Source organism: Homalodisca vitripennis, chromosome 5, assembly GCF_021130785.1.
Source record: "Homalodisca vitripennis isolate AUS2020 chromosome 5, UT_GWSS_2.1, whole genome shotgun sequence".
NCBI classification, from domain to species: domain Eukaryota; kingdom Metazoa; phylum Arthropoda; class Insecta; order Hemiptera; family Cicadellidae; genus Homalodisca; species Homalodisca vitripennis.
In genome coordinates this window covers 118241040-118255506 of record NC_060211.1, presented here as the reverse complement: position 1 = coordinate 118255506, position 14467 = coordinate 118241040, and the positions used below count along the sequence as shown (strand labels likewise).

At 34.5% G+C, this 14467-nt stretch overlaps 1 protein-coding gene across 2 annotated transcripts in view; it reads left to right on the top strand.

The window, feature by feature from the left end:
* LOC124362808 (calpain-1 catalytic subunit-like) overlaps nt 1-14467 on the top strand; it is a 211553-nt gene that overhangs the window by 179568 nt on the left and 17518 nt on the right. For both annotated transcript variants that reach the window (XM_046817635.1, XM_046817636.1), the window contains one exon: nt 861-1056. In XM_046817635.1, coding sequence (XP_046673591.1) covers nt 861-1056 — 196 coding nt within the window. The remainder of the gene's footprint in view (nt 1-860; nt 1057-14467) is intronic.

Sequence of the window (14467 nt, the reverse complement as noted above, 5' to 3'; positions counted from 1 at the left end):
TAGGTGTAATAGGTAACACATTAAGGCCAGATTAAAAGAGTAAAAAAAGATTGAAATTTCAAGTGGTCATGCAGTCTATTTTGTGGGATTTGGGTCCGAGAAAGACATGGCACAGGTTAAAATCCTGTCTTATGACAAGAGCACTTTTTATGAGTAGGCTAGCTTCTATAGTACTAGCTCTTTATTCTCTTTGATGTAATCCTTTCATAGACCAATGGCTTGTAGGAGTTTGACAAAATTAAATTTAAAACCAATATTGGTCAATCCTTCCTTTTTGTTTGAAAAATTATACTATTTTCACTAAGAGTTGTATTTGTAATACATATAGTATATACATTTATTTTGTCTTTGTAAGGATTATTGAAGTGAAGCAAATGTATATTTATATGATCTCAAATTATCCAGATCCACATGACATTAAAATAATAGTTTTCATCACTAGTAAAAAAGTGGTTGTTTTCAGTGTGCAATTGTGTTTTAGAAACGAGGCAAAGCTAAGGTCAGAAATCCGAAGAAGCGCCTAAAGACAATTTTGCTTCATGTCGTGAACAATGGTTTTTATCATTCGGAAAATAAAGTTAAAACCTATATGTTCTACTTAATTTGTATTACATAATAACTCTACATAGTAAAACGGTCAAGTTTACATATTGAAAATGGCTGTATTTCTATGCATCTACTTCTACTGAAACAATAACAAAGTTTGAGGTTAGCGCACTGAAAAATTTGAATTGTGTGCCAGCTGTTAAAATAAAAAACACTTTATGAACCAAATTAAATATAAGCAATACTGTTAGTTGTGCAGTTTGATAAATAAGTTTTGTTTGTTTATATGACTTCATTTTAGATGCACATTTCAGATAGCTTTTGAGAAGTTTGATCGCGGTAGCCACTCCAGTAAGACTTCCAGCTACAACCTGCGAGCCCTACTGTGGGAGGCTGGCAGCACTGTTAGCAATAAAGTGCTAGAGTGTTTGGTTCTCCGGTTCGCCAAGAACTGCACAGTCTCCGCTGAGTGCTTTGTCATGGCCATGGTCCGGCTACACCTGGCACATGGTAGGCCTGCCATTCTTCTTAGAGCCTTTGTTTGTAAAATGTATAATAGGACACTTTTAACACTGTGTAAGAAATTTCAATATATCTTGTATGTTTGCAATCTTTCCACTTAACAAGATGTTCTAAACTCAATAAGCAGATTGAAGATTTAAAAATCACCTCTTAGATCAGCTAAATGCTGGTAATTACTCAATTAGTCCTTAGTACTTGGATCGAATAATGTTGAATATTCAGCAGATCAGGTGGCCACACAAGTAACCTGCAGTATGCAGTATGCGGTATGCAGGTCGGACATTTCATTTCAAAACATGTCCTCACAGATCAGAAGGCCATGAGCGAGTGTCTCCCCTATTTTGGTGCTACAACTTGGATGACCACACTCAAGAATTACCATACTGTGTTGCTGTTATTTAAAATATCAAACTACTTCCTTACCCCTCTAGGTGTGACAAGTGCTGCTTTCTATTGGGAAATGTGGCAACTACCGAAGTCAATAAATAGTTCAAATTACAGTAAAACCTCTGTTAACTGAAATAATTGGGGTGGAGGGCGTTTCAGATCAAATGCATTTCGGTTAAAAATTATATATTTTTTAAATTTATGGTCAAAGTAGGCATTAAAAAAATACTATGAGGTTATTTTGTAATATTTTCTTTAATAAATACAGAATAAAGCAATAACATTTACAAAAATGAACATGTTTAAAGTGTTTTTTTAAACAAATCTATTTTCTGTTGTGTTTTCCTTTGACAACGATGTTTTGCAGCTATATCTCTCCAATGTATAGCAATCTGAAAAGGCAACAACAATTAAGTACCTACTTGTGTCCCTAACCAATTAGAACTACTGTACAAATTTCTTACCTCTCAGGCATGGAAAATCTCGTTGGCGGTGTTGTACTGCCTGTCGTCTGCTGCGTTATCTTCAGTGTCTGGTACGCTTAGGTTATCTGGATGAAGGACCATGTCAATGAATTCACTTTCAGAGTAATCGGCTGCTGACCACTCACGTATCTCTTCTTGGTTCATTTCGTCACATCCTGGAAAATGTTTTATTAAAGTTTAAATTTCTTCAACATTTTCTTATTCAGGATCGTCAATCAAAATCCCATCAAAATGTTTGTTCCAGCATTTTTCCAATGTTGAAATTTGATCTTGACCGACTACTTAGCATACCAATAAAAAACATGTTTCATCGTTACAGATTTGAAAATTTTGAATTGATTCGTCTCCTGTAATAACAGATGCCTTAAGAATCCTGCTCTAGAATGTCTCAAAGGTCTCTACTACTCCCTGGTCTAACGGCTGAATTAGATTGTGACATTTTGTGGCAAAAGTCTGACAATTATGTTACCATTTTGTAGATTTTGAGGGTGAGTTGACGCATTGTCAACAAGCAACAATCCTTTGAAGGGTGGATTTTTTAATTTTTCAGGATTTTACACTTGTGAACCAATTTATTTTGGAACCAATCTGAAAAAAAGTGGTTGACATCCATGAGCTTTTTTGGCTTCTATAGAAACTGGAAGTGCTTTTGCTGAAACATCTTTTAGAGCTCTTGTGTTTTTAGATTTCTCAAAACACATAGGCCTCAACTGGTGAGTTCCTGCTGCATTGCTACAAAACAGAACTGTTATTTGTTATTTTTTCATTTTTAGGCCCAGTGTACTATGTTCATGTTTTGATACAAGTAATTTTTTGGGCAGCATCTTGAAATTTAATCTAAATATATATATATCAAATATATATATATATATATATATATATATATATATATATATATATATATATATATATACTCTTCTAAGTACTTTAAAGTGTACACAAAAACAGAAACAAAAATTCAATGCTCATGTTTAATTTTCGAGTTCACAGAACCCTTCATCAGAACCACACTGAATTAAAACATATAAACAGAACTCAAACCAAGAACAAAAGACATAACCAAAAAATTTGTAACAAATAAATACCATAAACAACAAGATTCCAATCAGCTGTGTGTATGTGGAATATTTGTAAATGTTTACATAGAACTAAAAATTTTGTTGTTATAAAAAGGAAAAGGGAATCATCTAAGGTTCAACCCATCTGGTTGCCTTGATTTTAAAATTAATTGATGTGCGATTTCAACGTTTCTTAAATTTATCAGATTGGTATTTTGGCTCTAAATGGTAAATTCCTTTTAGGCTGAAGCAATTTTCTAATTTATTTTGATTGTGTTGAATCGCATGAGCAGATAATGGTCTCTCATAATTTTGATGAACAACATTAAATCGATGATTGGTCATTCTCACTCTTAACCCTGCAACACTCGCGTGGGTAAATGTGACCCACGCTGGCATTTTCGTTCATAAGTCCTCAGCAGTTGGCACCCATTCCTTGTTGTTTTCAGTAGCTGTTGGGTTCCTAGCCTAGTTGAAGGCCGACAAATGCCACACATGTTTGTTATTTAGCGTTTGACAGCCATAAACCTCACTTTTGAGATTGGGGTCAGATTTACCCCACGCGAGTATTAGTGTAACTAATTTTTTTCACAAGTTATGTCTTTTTTTGTGCGATTAACCATCATTTATGCTATCATACAGATAACTGGTGTTATTGTTAGTGTTTATTTTGGCAATATGGCCACCGGGGAAGGTGTTTTGAAAGATTTGTAAATGACATTTTTCAATGAATCAGAATTCTGAGGTAAGAATTTGGTGGGAGCGATTCTGAAGAAGATAATGTGGAAATAAATAACGAAGATAGTGAAAGTGAACAAAGTGCTGATGAACTAGAAGTAAATGGAGATGATGAAATGGATGAAGATTTACGCTTTTATATTGGCAAGAGTCAACTAACATTGTGGATGAAACAAACCACCATGTCAAAATGTTCGAGTTTTGGATCGGACCGTTATACCTGCAATGCACGCACACTAGGAGTGAAACCAGCAGGTAAAAATGCTCTTACACCTATACAGGCCTTTGAGCTTTATTTCACCGATGAAATTCTAGGCAAAAATTTTTGATTATACAAATGGAAAAAATTGATCAACTGAGAGGTAGTTATAATAGGGAACGTGATGCAAAAATGTACTAACTTAGCTGAAATAAAAGCTGTAATTGGTCTTTTATTATTTAGCTGGTGTGAAGAAAAGCTCACACGTCAACTTGAAAGATTTATGGGCAAGAAATGGGTTGGGCTTTTGAATTATTTTGCTGTGTAATGAGTCTCCCGAGGTTTGAGTTTTTGTTGACTGCTATACGTTTTGATAGCATCGCAACGCAGAGATCAAAGAATAAAAGTTGATAACCTTGCACCTATCAGAGAAATCTTACTGACTTAGGTTGAAAATTTCCAAAAAGTACTATTCACTTGGTCATTTGGTGACTCTGGACGAGGAAACTTGAGGCATTTAGAGGCAGATGCCAATTTCGGCAATACATCCCCAATAAGCGGCCAAGTATGGCATCAAACTATTTGCGTTGGTTGATGCAAGAATGTCATATACATTCAACTTGGAAATTTATGCCGCTAAACAGCCTGAGGGCCATTTAAGGTTTCAAATGCAGCAAAAGATGTTACTATGAGAATGATAAAGCCAATAGAAAAATTCAGGAAGAAACCTAACTACAGATAATTGGTACACTAGTGTTCCGTTAGCCTAATGAAGACTATTGGCTAAAAAAATAAACATTAGTTGGAACCCTCCGGAAAAAACAAGGGTGAAATACCTCCAGAGTTTGTAGCAAAAAAAGCCAATACACTCATGTTTGTTTGGCTTTGATGATAACAAAATCACTATGGTAAGCTACACTCCAAAGTTAAACAAAAATGTAATATTACTGTCATCAATGCATGATGCACCCACAATCGATGAAACGACAGGGGAGGAACAAAGAAAGCCTGAGATTATTACATTTTATAATTCAACAAAGGGGGGGGTGGGACACAAATGATCAAATGTGCAGTTTATATTCTGTATCAAGGAAAACTCGTAGATGGCCTTTAGTGATCTTCTTCTGTTTGTTGAATAACTGTAGGGCATATAATGCTCAGGTAATTCACTCATCAAACCACAACTTTGAGAGGAGAAATAATCAGAAGAAAATTTTTGGAAGAAATTCGCCTAAGTCTTGTAAGGCCATTCATGCAAATAAGAGTACAGATTCTGAGTCTTCATAGAGAACTTCGATCAAGTATTAAGAAGTTTCTGCATGAAGAAGAAGAAGTAGTAGCCCAAGAGAGAGACCCCCCCACGAGAGGGAGATGCAATTTCTGCCCTCGACTTCAAGACAGGGAAAAACAACATTTATCTATGAAGAGTGCTACAAATATGTTTGCAAGGAGCACATGAAAGTTGTTTGCGATGACTGTGTGTAATAATTGTGTGGAATAACTGATCTTTTGTCACTCTTATACGTTTATTACCGATACGTATAGCCTACACTTATTCTATGTTTAGTAGCTTATAAGTTTTCTATGTTCAATTATATTATTTACAATTTAACTGGTTTTATTTTCCAAAAATATCATTTATTTTCTATAAAACAACACAGAATTAGTATAAGAATAGATTAAGTCCAAAAATAGTCGTAGATATTAATAAAAACAAAACAAAAACCAAGATGGGTCATATTGACCCCACGCGGTAGTACTAGTGAAATTTTTTTTGTGCGAGTGTTGCAGGGTTAATGGAGTGATGGTTTTTCCAATATAGTCTTTGGGACAGAATTTACAGGTTAGTTGATAAATTATGTTTTTTTGTAATGCAATCAATGTTACCTTTAATAGGATATTCTTTTCCAGTTGTGCTACTTTTAAACGATTTAGAATTTATTAACATCTTACAAATGCCGCATCTTGGCTTGTTGCAAGGATTGCACACGTTACATTTGATGTTATTACTTTTTGGATTTCCCTCATACTTTAAGTTCGGTCTAAAGAGAATGTTTTGTAAATTTGGAGGTTTTTTAAAAATTACTTTGGGGGGCTTAGAAAATAAATTTCTAGTTTCAGGGGAAGATTCCAAAATAGGAAAAGAAACCTTTAGAATTTTGTTGATTTTATGAAGGCCAAGAAAATATTGGGTGATAAATTTAGGATCATTAGGATTAATAGCACTGGAAATATTTTTAGGTGCTCTGATTGGTCTATCAATAATATTTTTTGGATACCCCCTTTCAAAAAGTACATGGGACAGTCTGTTTATGTAGTTATGGAAGTCAAATTGATTGCTACAAAGATTTTTTGCTCTTATTGATAAACTCTTGGGGATAGATTTTTTAATGTGAACTGGATGGCAGCTGGTAAAATGCAAATATTGCATTTTGTTACTGTCTTTGACATGAATTTTTGTTTTCAAATTATGATTTTCAATAAATACATCAGTATCCAAGAATGTTACTGAATCTGGTGAGATTTTAAAATGCTAAATTTATTGAGATTAAAAAGAAAGTCGTTGAGTTCTTTGATACCATGCTGCCATATTATAAAAATATCATCTATATACCTGATCCAAATTAGAGGTTTATAATTTTGACTGGTTAAAAAATTCTTTTCCAATAGTCCCATAAAAAGATAAAAGATTGGCATAAGAAGGAGCCATCCGTGTGCCCATAGCAGTTCCTTTAGTTTGAAGGTAATTTTGGTTGTGAAATTTAAAATTATTTAAGGTTAAAATCATGGTCATAAGTTTGAGAATGAAATTAGTACTAGGTTTGGAATCGTTTGGGCGTGAATCAAGGTAATTTTGGGCAGCGCTGTATATTTATAGACACTATATATACAGGGTGATTCATGAAGTTCTCCCCCCACTTCTACAGCACATTGTACTAGTAAAAAATAATGAAAAAAATGTTATATAAACATAGGTCCGAAAACGCTTCGTTAGCGAGTTACAGGTAGCGAAAGATTTCGCCTGAATTCCTGGGTAAAGAGTAAAATAAAGCCATATTGAACTTTTTGGAAAGGTTAATTAAGTAAGAATATCGTGGATTCTTATGTATTTTTACCTGATAAAGCTAATAAAATAGGTTTCAGAACTGTACCTGTAGTAGTTTTTTGAGGGATTCAGGTTAAATGCAAAAAATTGGGGCACGAAACAATGTTTTTTTTTTTTAAGTTTGATGTACAATAACTTTGTTAAATTGGTAATAAATACATAAAAATCAACAAACACTAATTGTAGAGAATTTAATTCTGAGAAAATTGATATAATCAAAGTCTAAAATAAAACAGAAATAAGTACCAAAAAATCGATTTTATTCAGTATAATACATTACTAGCTGTAAAGAAATACCGTACAGTATTTAGTTAAAATAAAACAAAAACAAAATGTTTGTTCCTTAATGATGAGATAAATTGAGAAAACAAGATTAACTGTTAAATAAATTTGTTTGTAAATAAAAATATCATGTTTTATTACGTTGTATTTTTTTTTTTAAATAAAAATTTACATCAAACGTTTCGAAAATAAATGAAGCAAACATTTTTCCCATTATTGTTTACTAATCATCGAAATGCAGTTTTTTTGTTTTATTAATTTCTAAGTTGGTAACGCACGAATAACAGCTGATCAACAATGGTATTCTGTACTGTTACGTTAGAACTGTGTATTAGTGGTGTTTTGCAAGCTACAGCAGGAGATCGGGTTCTGTGAATCGTGTTATTAAATGCAATTTTCTGTGAGTTATAATTCGATTGTTTATTCAGCGAAAAAATGCCTTACTTATTTACATCAGAGGAATACGCTGATATGGTTTTTATTTTGGGTTACTGTAATGCTTGAGCTGCTGTAGAGAAGAATATGAACTACGTTACCCTAATAGGAGGATTCCAGATACCAAAACAATTTCAGGAACTTTTCGTACTCTTCGGGAAACAGGATCACTACCAAGTACTAGAACCAATTATGAACGAGCTGTCCAACTTGATGATGATATTGTTATTAATGCTGTTCATCGCAGTCCAGTGTAAGTACACAACGTATTTTCTAGGCGGATAGGAGTTTCGCAGTCAACGGTGTGGAGGTCACTTAATCGAAACAAATTTTATCCGTTTCATAAACAAAAGGTTCAACATCTACAGCTAGGGGAATGGTCCGCTTCGCTTGGAGTTTTGCAACTTTTTGAATATAAATAATCAACTCTACAAGCGTATTTTGTTTACGGATGAGGCACAATTCACTCGGGATGGTGTCAATAACTTGCACAATGAACACTCATGGGCAGAAGAAACTCCACATGAGGTAGTTGGAACAGAACTTTCAACACCGATTTAGCGTCAATGTCTGGTGTGGCCTTTTGCACAATCGGCTGATTGGACCTTTCATATTACCTGGACGCCTAAATGCTGAGTTCTAATTTGCATTTCCTTCAAGAAGAGTTGCCGCAGCTGTTAGAGAATGTTTCCTTTATATCTCAGACAAAATTTGTACTTCCAGCATGACGGAGCACCTCCCCACTTTTCACGTGCCGTTTCTGCTTACTTAAATCATCAATTTCCTGGACACTGGATTGGTCGTGGAGGGCCTCACCCTTAGCCACCACGATCACCAGATCTATCTCCATTGGATTATTGCATCTGGGGATGGATGAAAGACATTGTATACAAGACAAAAAGTGAATTCTCGTGATGAATTAATTGCCCGTATTATGGATTCGGCTGTGCAGATACTGGGAAGTCCTGAAAAATTAAGAAACGCAACAAAAGCAATACACAAACGTGCTGCAAAATGTATTGATAATGATGGCCTCATTTTCGAACATCTATTATAAAAAGGTGCATACGGTTGGCCCAACCTGATTAATTTTGCTTAAAACTAGTAATGTATTATACTGAATAAAATCGATTTTTTGGTACTTATTTCTGTTTTATTTTTAGACTGATTAAATCAGTTTTCTCAGAATTAAATTCTCTACAATTAATGTTTGTTGATTTTATGTATTTATTACCAATTTAACAAAGTTATTGTACATCAAACTTAAAAAAACATTGTTTCGTGCCCCAATTATTTGCATTTAACCCCTGAATCCCTCAAAAACTACTACATGGTACAGTTCTGAAACCTATTTTATTAGCTTTATCAGGTAAAAATACATAAGAATCCACGATATTTCTTACTTAATTAACCTTTCCAAAAGTTCAATATGGCTTTATTTTACTCTTTACCCAGGAATTCAGGCGAAATCTTTCGCTACCTGTAACTCGCTAACGAAGCGTTTTCGGACCTATGTTTATATAACATTTTTTCATTATTTTTACTAGTACAATGTGCTGTAGAAGTGGGGGGAGAACTTCATGAATCACCCTGTATATATATATATATACAGGGTGATTCAAAACTAAACGGCAATCTCTCGGGAGCTTATTCTATAGCTAAAAACAAGTAAAAAAGTTCATATAACCATATGCCCGGAAACGCTTCGTTAGCGAGTTACGCCTAGCGAAAGATTTCGCCCGGATTTCAGAACCCTTGGTGAAGTCAGGGCCGTATAAAAATGGTAAAGGTAGTTACAAAGATACAAATACGATTGTTGTTTATGTTTTTATATCTGACAAATTTTATTAAAATTCGTCCCAGAGCTGTAAATGCAATACTTTCAGAGATATCTTACGTAAAACACAAGAATTGGTGCAAAGAAATAACACATTTTTGTGTTTAACGTAAGATTACTTCCATAAATGTTAAATAAAGGTCATTTTTTTCTTTAACAGATTTGTATAGACATTTAATTTCTAAAAAGATTCATGTGAATTACTTAGGAAAAAAATTAATAATAGGTATTGAAATTTAGCTTTATTTAAAAATAAAACAGACGCACAAAAAATGCATATTCTTATCTGCATAAAATATTAACTAATGTTTAGGTTGTGGAGTAAACAGCTGATCATTTATTCTAGACTGAACATTAACATAAAATATATTTACCTTTATAAAACTGTTAATAATCACCTATAATAGTTGCTCAAAAGTGTCCTCCGTTGTTAGCAATCCACTCTTTTCTAGCACGTTTCATAACGTTTGGGAGCATTCTTGATAGTTTCTGCCGCCTCTGTAATGCGATTACGTAACTCCTCTATGGTGTTAATCCGTTTTGAATAAACAATTGACTTCATCCAACTAGAGGTGTGCCTTTGGAGCTGGAGCTGTTTCAAATCAGCGCTCCGCTGCTGGAGCGGAGCGGAGCAGCGCTCCGTGACTCTCGAAACAGCTCCAGCTCTAACCTTATATATTCATATAATTACTCTCTCGGAGCGTCTGTGGAGCTATCAGCTGTGGCCTACAACTTGTTTGACAAACCAAAACAAACCAGTTTCAGTTTCAGTAGGAGTTCTAACGTAGACATACAGTGAAAAGTGATATTTTTGTGCGGGTTTACGAGTATGACTAGTATTGATTGGTTTTTGTGCAGTTAATTAACATGGCATCAAAAGTACAGAAATCTAAGACAAGTTCAATTTGGTCTCATTTTACAGTTATTGATGCTAAACCTTTAATAAACTGTAGATGTGAACATTGTGGCTTGGTTATGTGCTAACCGTACATCAACGTACAATTTGAAGAGGCATATTGAGAGAAAAACATGTCGGAATTACTTTGAGTGTTATAAGTTCAAAATCAACAAGTGTAAGTGATCGTGATGTGAATGTTACAAACCAACACTGGACCTACCGATTCAGCCGCTTCATTTAGTAACTTTGCAACTGAAAATGAACCTCAACCTGTGAGTTGCCTTCTAATCAATTAGATAAGCCAAAGGGAAGTGCTAAACAAACCACTCTATCGAGTTTTATACCAAAAAAAAATGAATAACAACCAAAAGAAAAAGGTAGAAGCTGCGTTTCTAAAGCTATTTTACAAAGATTTCCAACCGTTTTCTATTGTGGAGGACTCTGGTTTTCGGGGAATTCGTTACAGCTTTAAACCCTTCTTTTGAAATTCCATCAAGGAAAGTGGGTTTCAAAAACCTAATACCCACCACGTACGACAAATGTAAGCTTCAAGTAGCTGAGTTAATGAAAAATGTGGAAAACATCTGTTTAACGACAGATGCATGGACATCTACGATCAATGAATCGTATATAGCTGTTACAGGGCATTTCATTACCAATGATTTTGTGTTGAAATCAGTTCTCTTAGACTGTATTTTAATGGAGGGCTCACATACTTCTAGCCATTTAGCCGAAGAAATCAAGAAAATAACGAATTTCTATAAAATCTCAGACAAAATCTTAGTTGTTGTAACAGACAATGCCTCCAATGTCGTTGGAGCCATAAAAAAATGTTTTAATGTGGAGTCATTGGCCGTGCTATGCACATACTCTTAACCTAGTGGTTCAAGATGCCATATCAAAGGTAGATACAGTAATCACCAAATGCAAAAAGATTGTCTCATTTTTTAAGAGAAGCAACGCAGCCACTGAAAAACTATTAAAATACCAAATCAACAATGGCGTTAAAGACCCTAAACGCTTACTTCAAGATGTAAGTACGAGATGGAACAGCACATATTACATGCTTTGTAGATTTGTTCAGTTAAAAGAGGCTGTAATAAGCACTTTGGCATTGCTGGACAAAGACTTGCCATCTTTAATTTTCTAATGAATGGAAAACTTTGCAGTGACCTTTGCAAAGTCCTAAAACCATTTGAAGAGGTCACAGCAAAGATGAGTGGGGGAATCCTACTTCACTGGAAGTCAAATAATTGTTTTGACGCTTGGGCTGCAAAATGTTTGCAGCAAACTATGTACACTAAATTTGCACCCTGATGCAATACAGGTAGTACAGAACCTGCTCATGGGGTTATCAGCCCAGATACCATGACATTGAGTACAACAAGTTAGTAGTACTTAATACCTTTTTGGACCCAAGGTTCAAATTGTATGCATTTTCTGACGACAAATGTCAACAGTTTGCTAAGAATCATGTGATTACGGTCGTTGCAGCTATGATTTTCCGCCACTTCTGCCACCGCAATGGAACAATCCCCTCCTGGTACACCATCTTTGACTTTGACCAACCAATCTGGTCCATCACAATTTGAAGAAGAAGAATGTTCAGTATTTTCTATGTTTGATTCTGTAATAAAATCTGTACAAAGGGCAGACTCCCGGAACTCCCAACGATTGTGCTACCGCCGAAATCGACAGGTACATCGCTGAACCACCACTTCCCAGAGAAGGCGATCCTCTGTCCTGGTGGAGGATTCACGAGGCAGTCTACCAAAATCTCAGCAGGACTCGTTAAAATAAACATGGGGTTTGTGGGTACGTCAGTACCTTGTGAAAGAATTTTTTCCCGAACGGGGAATAATAATAAGTGAACCGAAGATCACGTATCAAATCCATGAAATGTGACTCAACTTGTGTATCTAAATGCAAATCATGAATACTTGTGTAAATAATTTGTATATTATTTTATATTTTCTGTTACCGTACTATTTTTTTATGTTTTATTAACTACAGTGTGAAAATAAATATAAATAAAATGTACGTGTAGTCTTCTTACCCAAAAATTAGATTTTCATAATACGTATTATAAAAAAGTAAAGTAGTAATTAAAACTGTCAGCACCTTAGCATATTTGTTTACAGTAGTATTTGCTGTTTATAACATCATAAACCAAGCAATAAGCTCCAATCTACAAGGGAGCAGACAGATGCCGCACATCGCGCCGGAGCGGTTGCCGGAGCTGGAGCTGTTTAAAGAGCTAGCTCGCAAACGGAGCCGGAGCTAGTTTGGCTTCTCCGCTCTCGGAGCTACTTGGCACACCTCTACATCCAACCCCATAAGAAAAAGTCTGCTGGCGTGAGGTCAGGAGAACGTGGTGGCCATTTTACTGGTCAATTTCGACCCAATCCATTGTCTACCGTATGTATCATTTAAATAGTTTTTCACATCATTTAGAAAAATGTGGAGGTGCTCCGTCGTGCATAAACCATGCATTTATTCTGTTTTGAACAGGAATATCTTCCAAGAGGGTAGGCAGGTTTGTTCTTAAAAAATTTTAAGTACGCTACTCCATTAAGTCGATTAGGGAGGAAAAATGGACCAATCAAATTATCACCCAGAACACCAAGCCATACATTGACTGAAAATGTATGTTGGAAAATGCCTCGTTGCAGTTTCATGTGGGTTGTCGTACGCCCAAGTATAGGTATTACGAAAATTTACAATTCCATTTCTAGTAAAACAGGATTCATCAGTAACGAGAATACGCCGAAGAAAATACTGATGTCGTAAACAATTTCTTCTTAAACCATCGGCAGAACATCTTCCGTTTATTAAGATCTTGCGGTAAATAAGTCTTGAACACGTGTTATATGGAATGGGTACAACTGTGCTTCATGAAGTGTCCGCCATACGCTTGACTGGCAAATATTTCACTGACGTGATAATCGTCTGGTGCTTGTGGTTGGTGATAATTCTAACAGCATTTATTATTGCTTGTTCATTATTATAGTTCCTTGCGCTACGTTGACGACCAGTATCTATTCGCTTCGGTTTAAAGCTACCAGTTTCTCTAAGTCGTCTCTCCACAGCTTCAAATGTTTTGCGATCAGGTGTTCTTCGATGTGGAAAAGTATCACGATATTCCTGAACTGCAGCTAAACCATTCTTGTTAACTTTGCCGTAAATCAGTATCATGTCCGTATACTCTTCAAACGAATACATACCATTTACATTATCTGCCATTATTTACTAAGATAATTACATACACTTTTATAAAAATAATTTAATAAAATATTTTAAAAATAAATATTTAATAAAAATATTTTAAAAAATAAATATTTAATAAAATATTTTAAAAATAAATATTTAATAAAATATTTTATACACTTGTATAAAATATTTCCAAATAATCACAGGATCTCACAAAATACAATCTTCACACGCCACAATACAAAAACCTCCATAAAGGTTATTCAAATATTACTTCATGAACTTAATTGTTGATCAGCTGATATTGCCAACCTTTGCAAAGAAAATATGACGATAAAAAAGTGTTGAATAAATGATCACTGTTACTCACAACCTAAACATTAGTTAATATTTTATGCAGATAAGAATATGCATTTTTTGTGCGTCTGTTTTATTTTTAAATAAAGCTAAATTTCAATACCTATTATTAATTTTTTTTTCCTAAGTAATTCACATGAATCTTTTCAGAATTAAATGTTCTACAAATCTGTTTAAGAAAAAAATGACCTTTATTTAACATTTATGGAAGTAATCTTACGTTAAACACAAAAATGTGTTATTTCTTTGCACCAATTCTTGTGTTTTACGTAAGATATCTCTGAAAGTATTGCATTTACAGCTCTGGGACGAATTTTAATAAATTTGTCAGATATAAAAAACATAAAAAACAATTGTATTTGTATCTTTGTAACTACCTTTACCATTTTTATACGGCCTGACTTCAC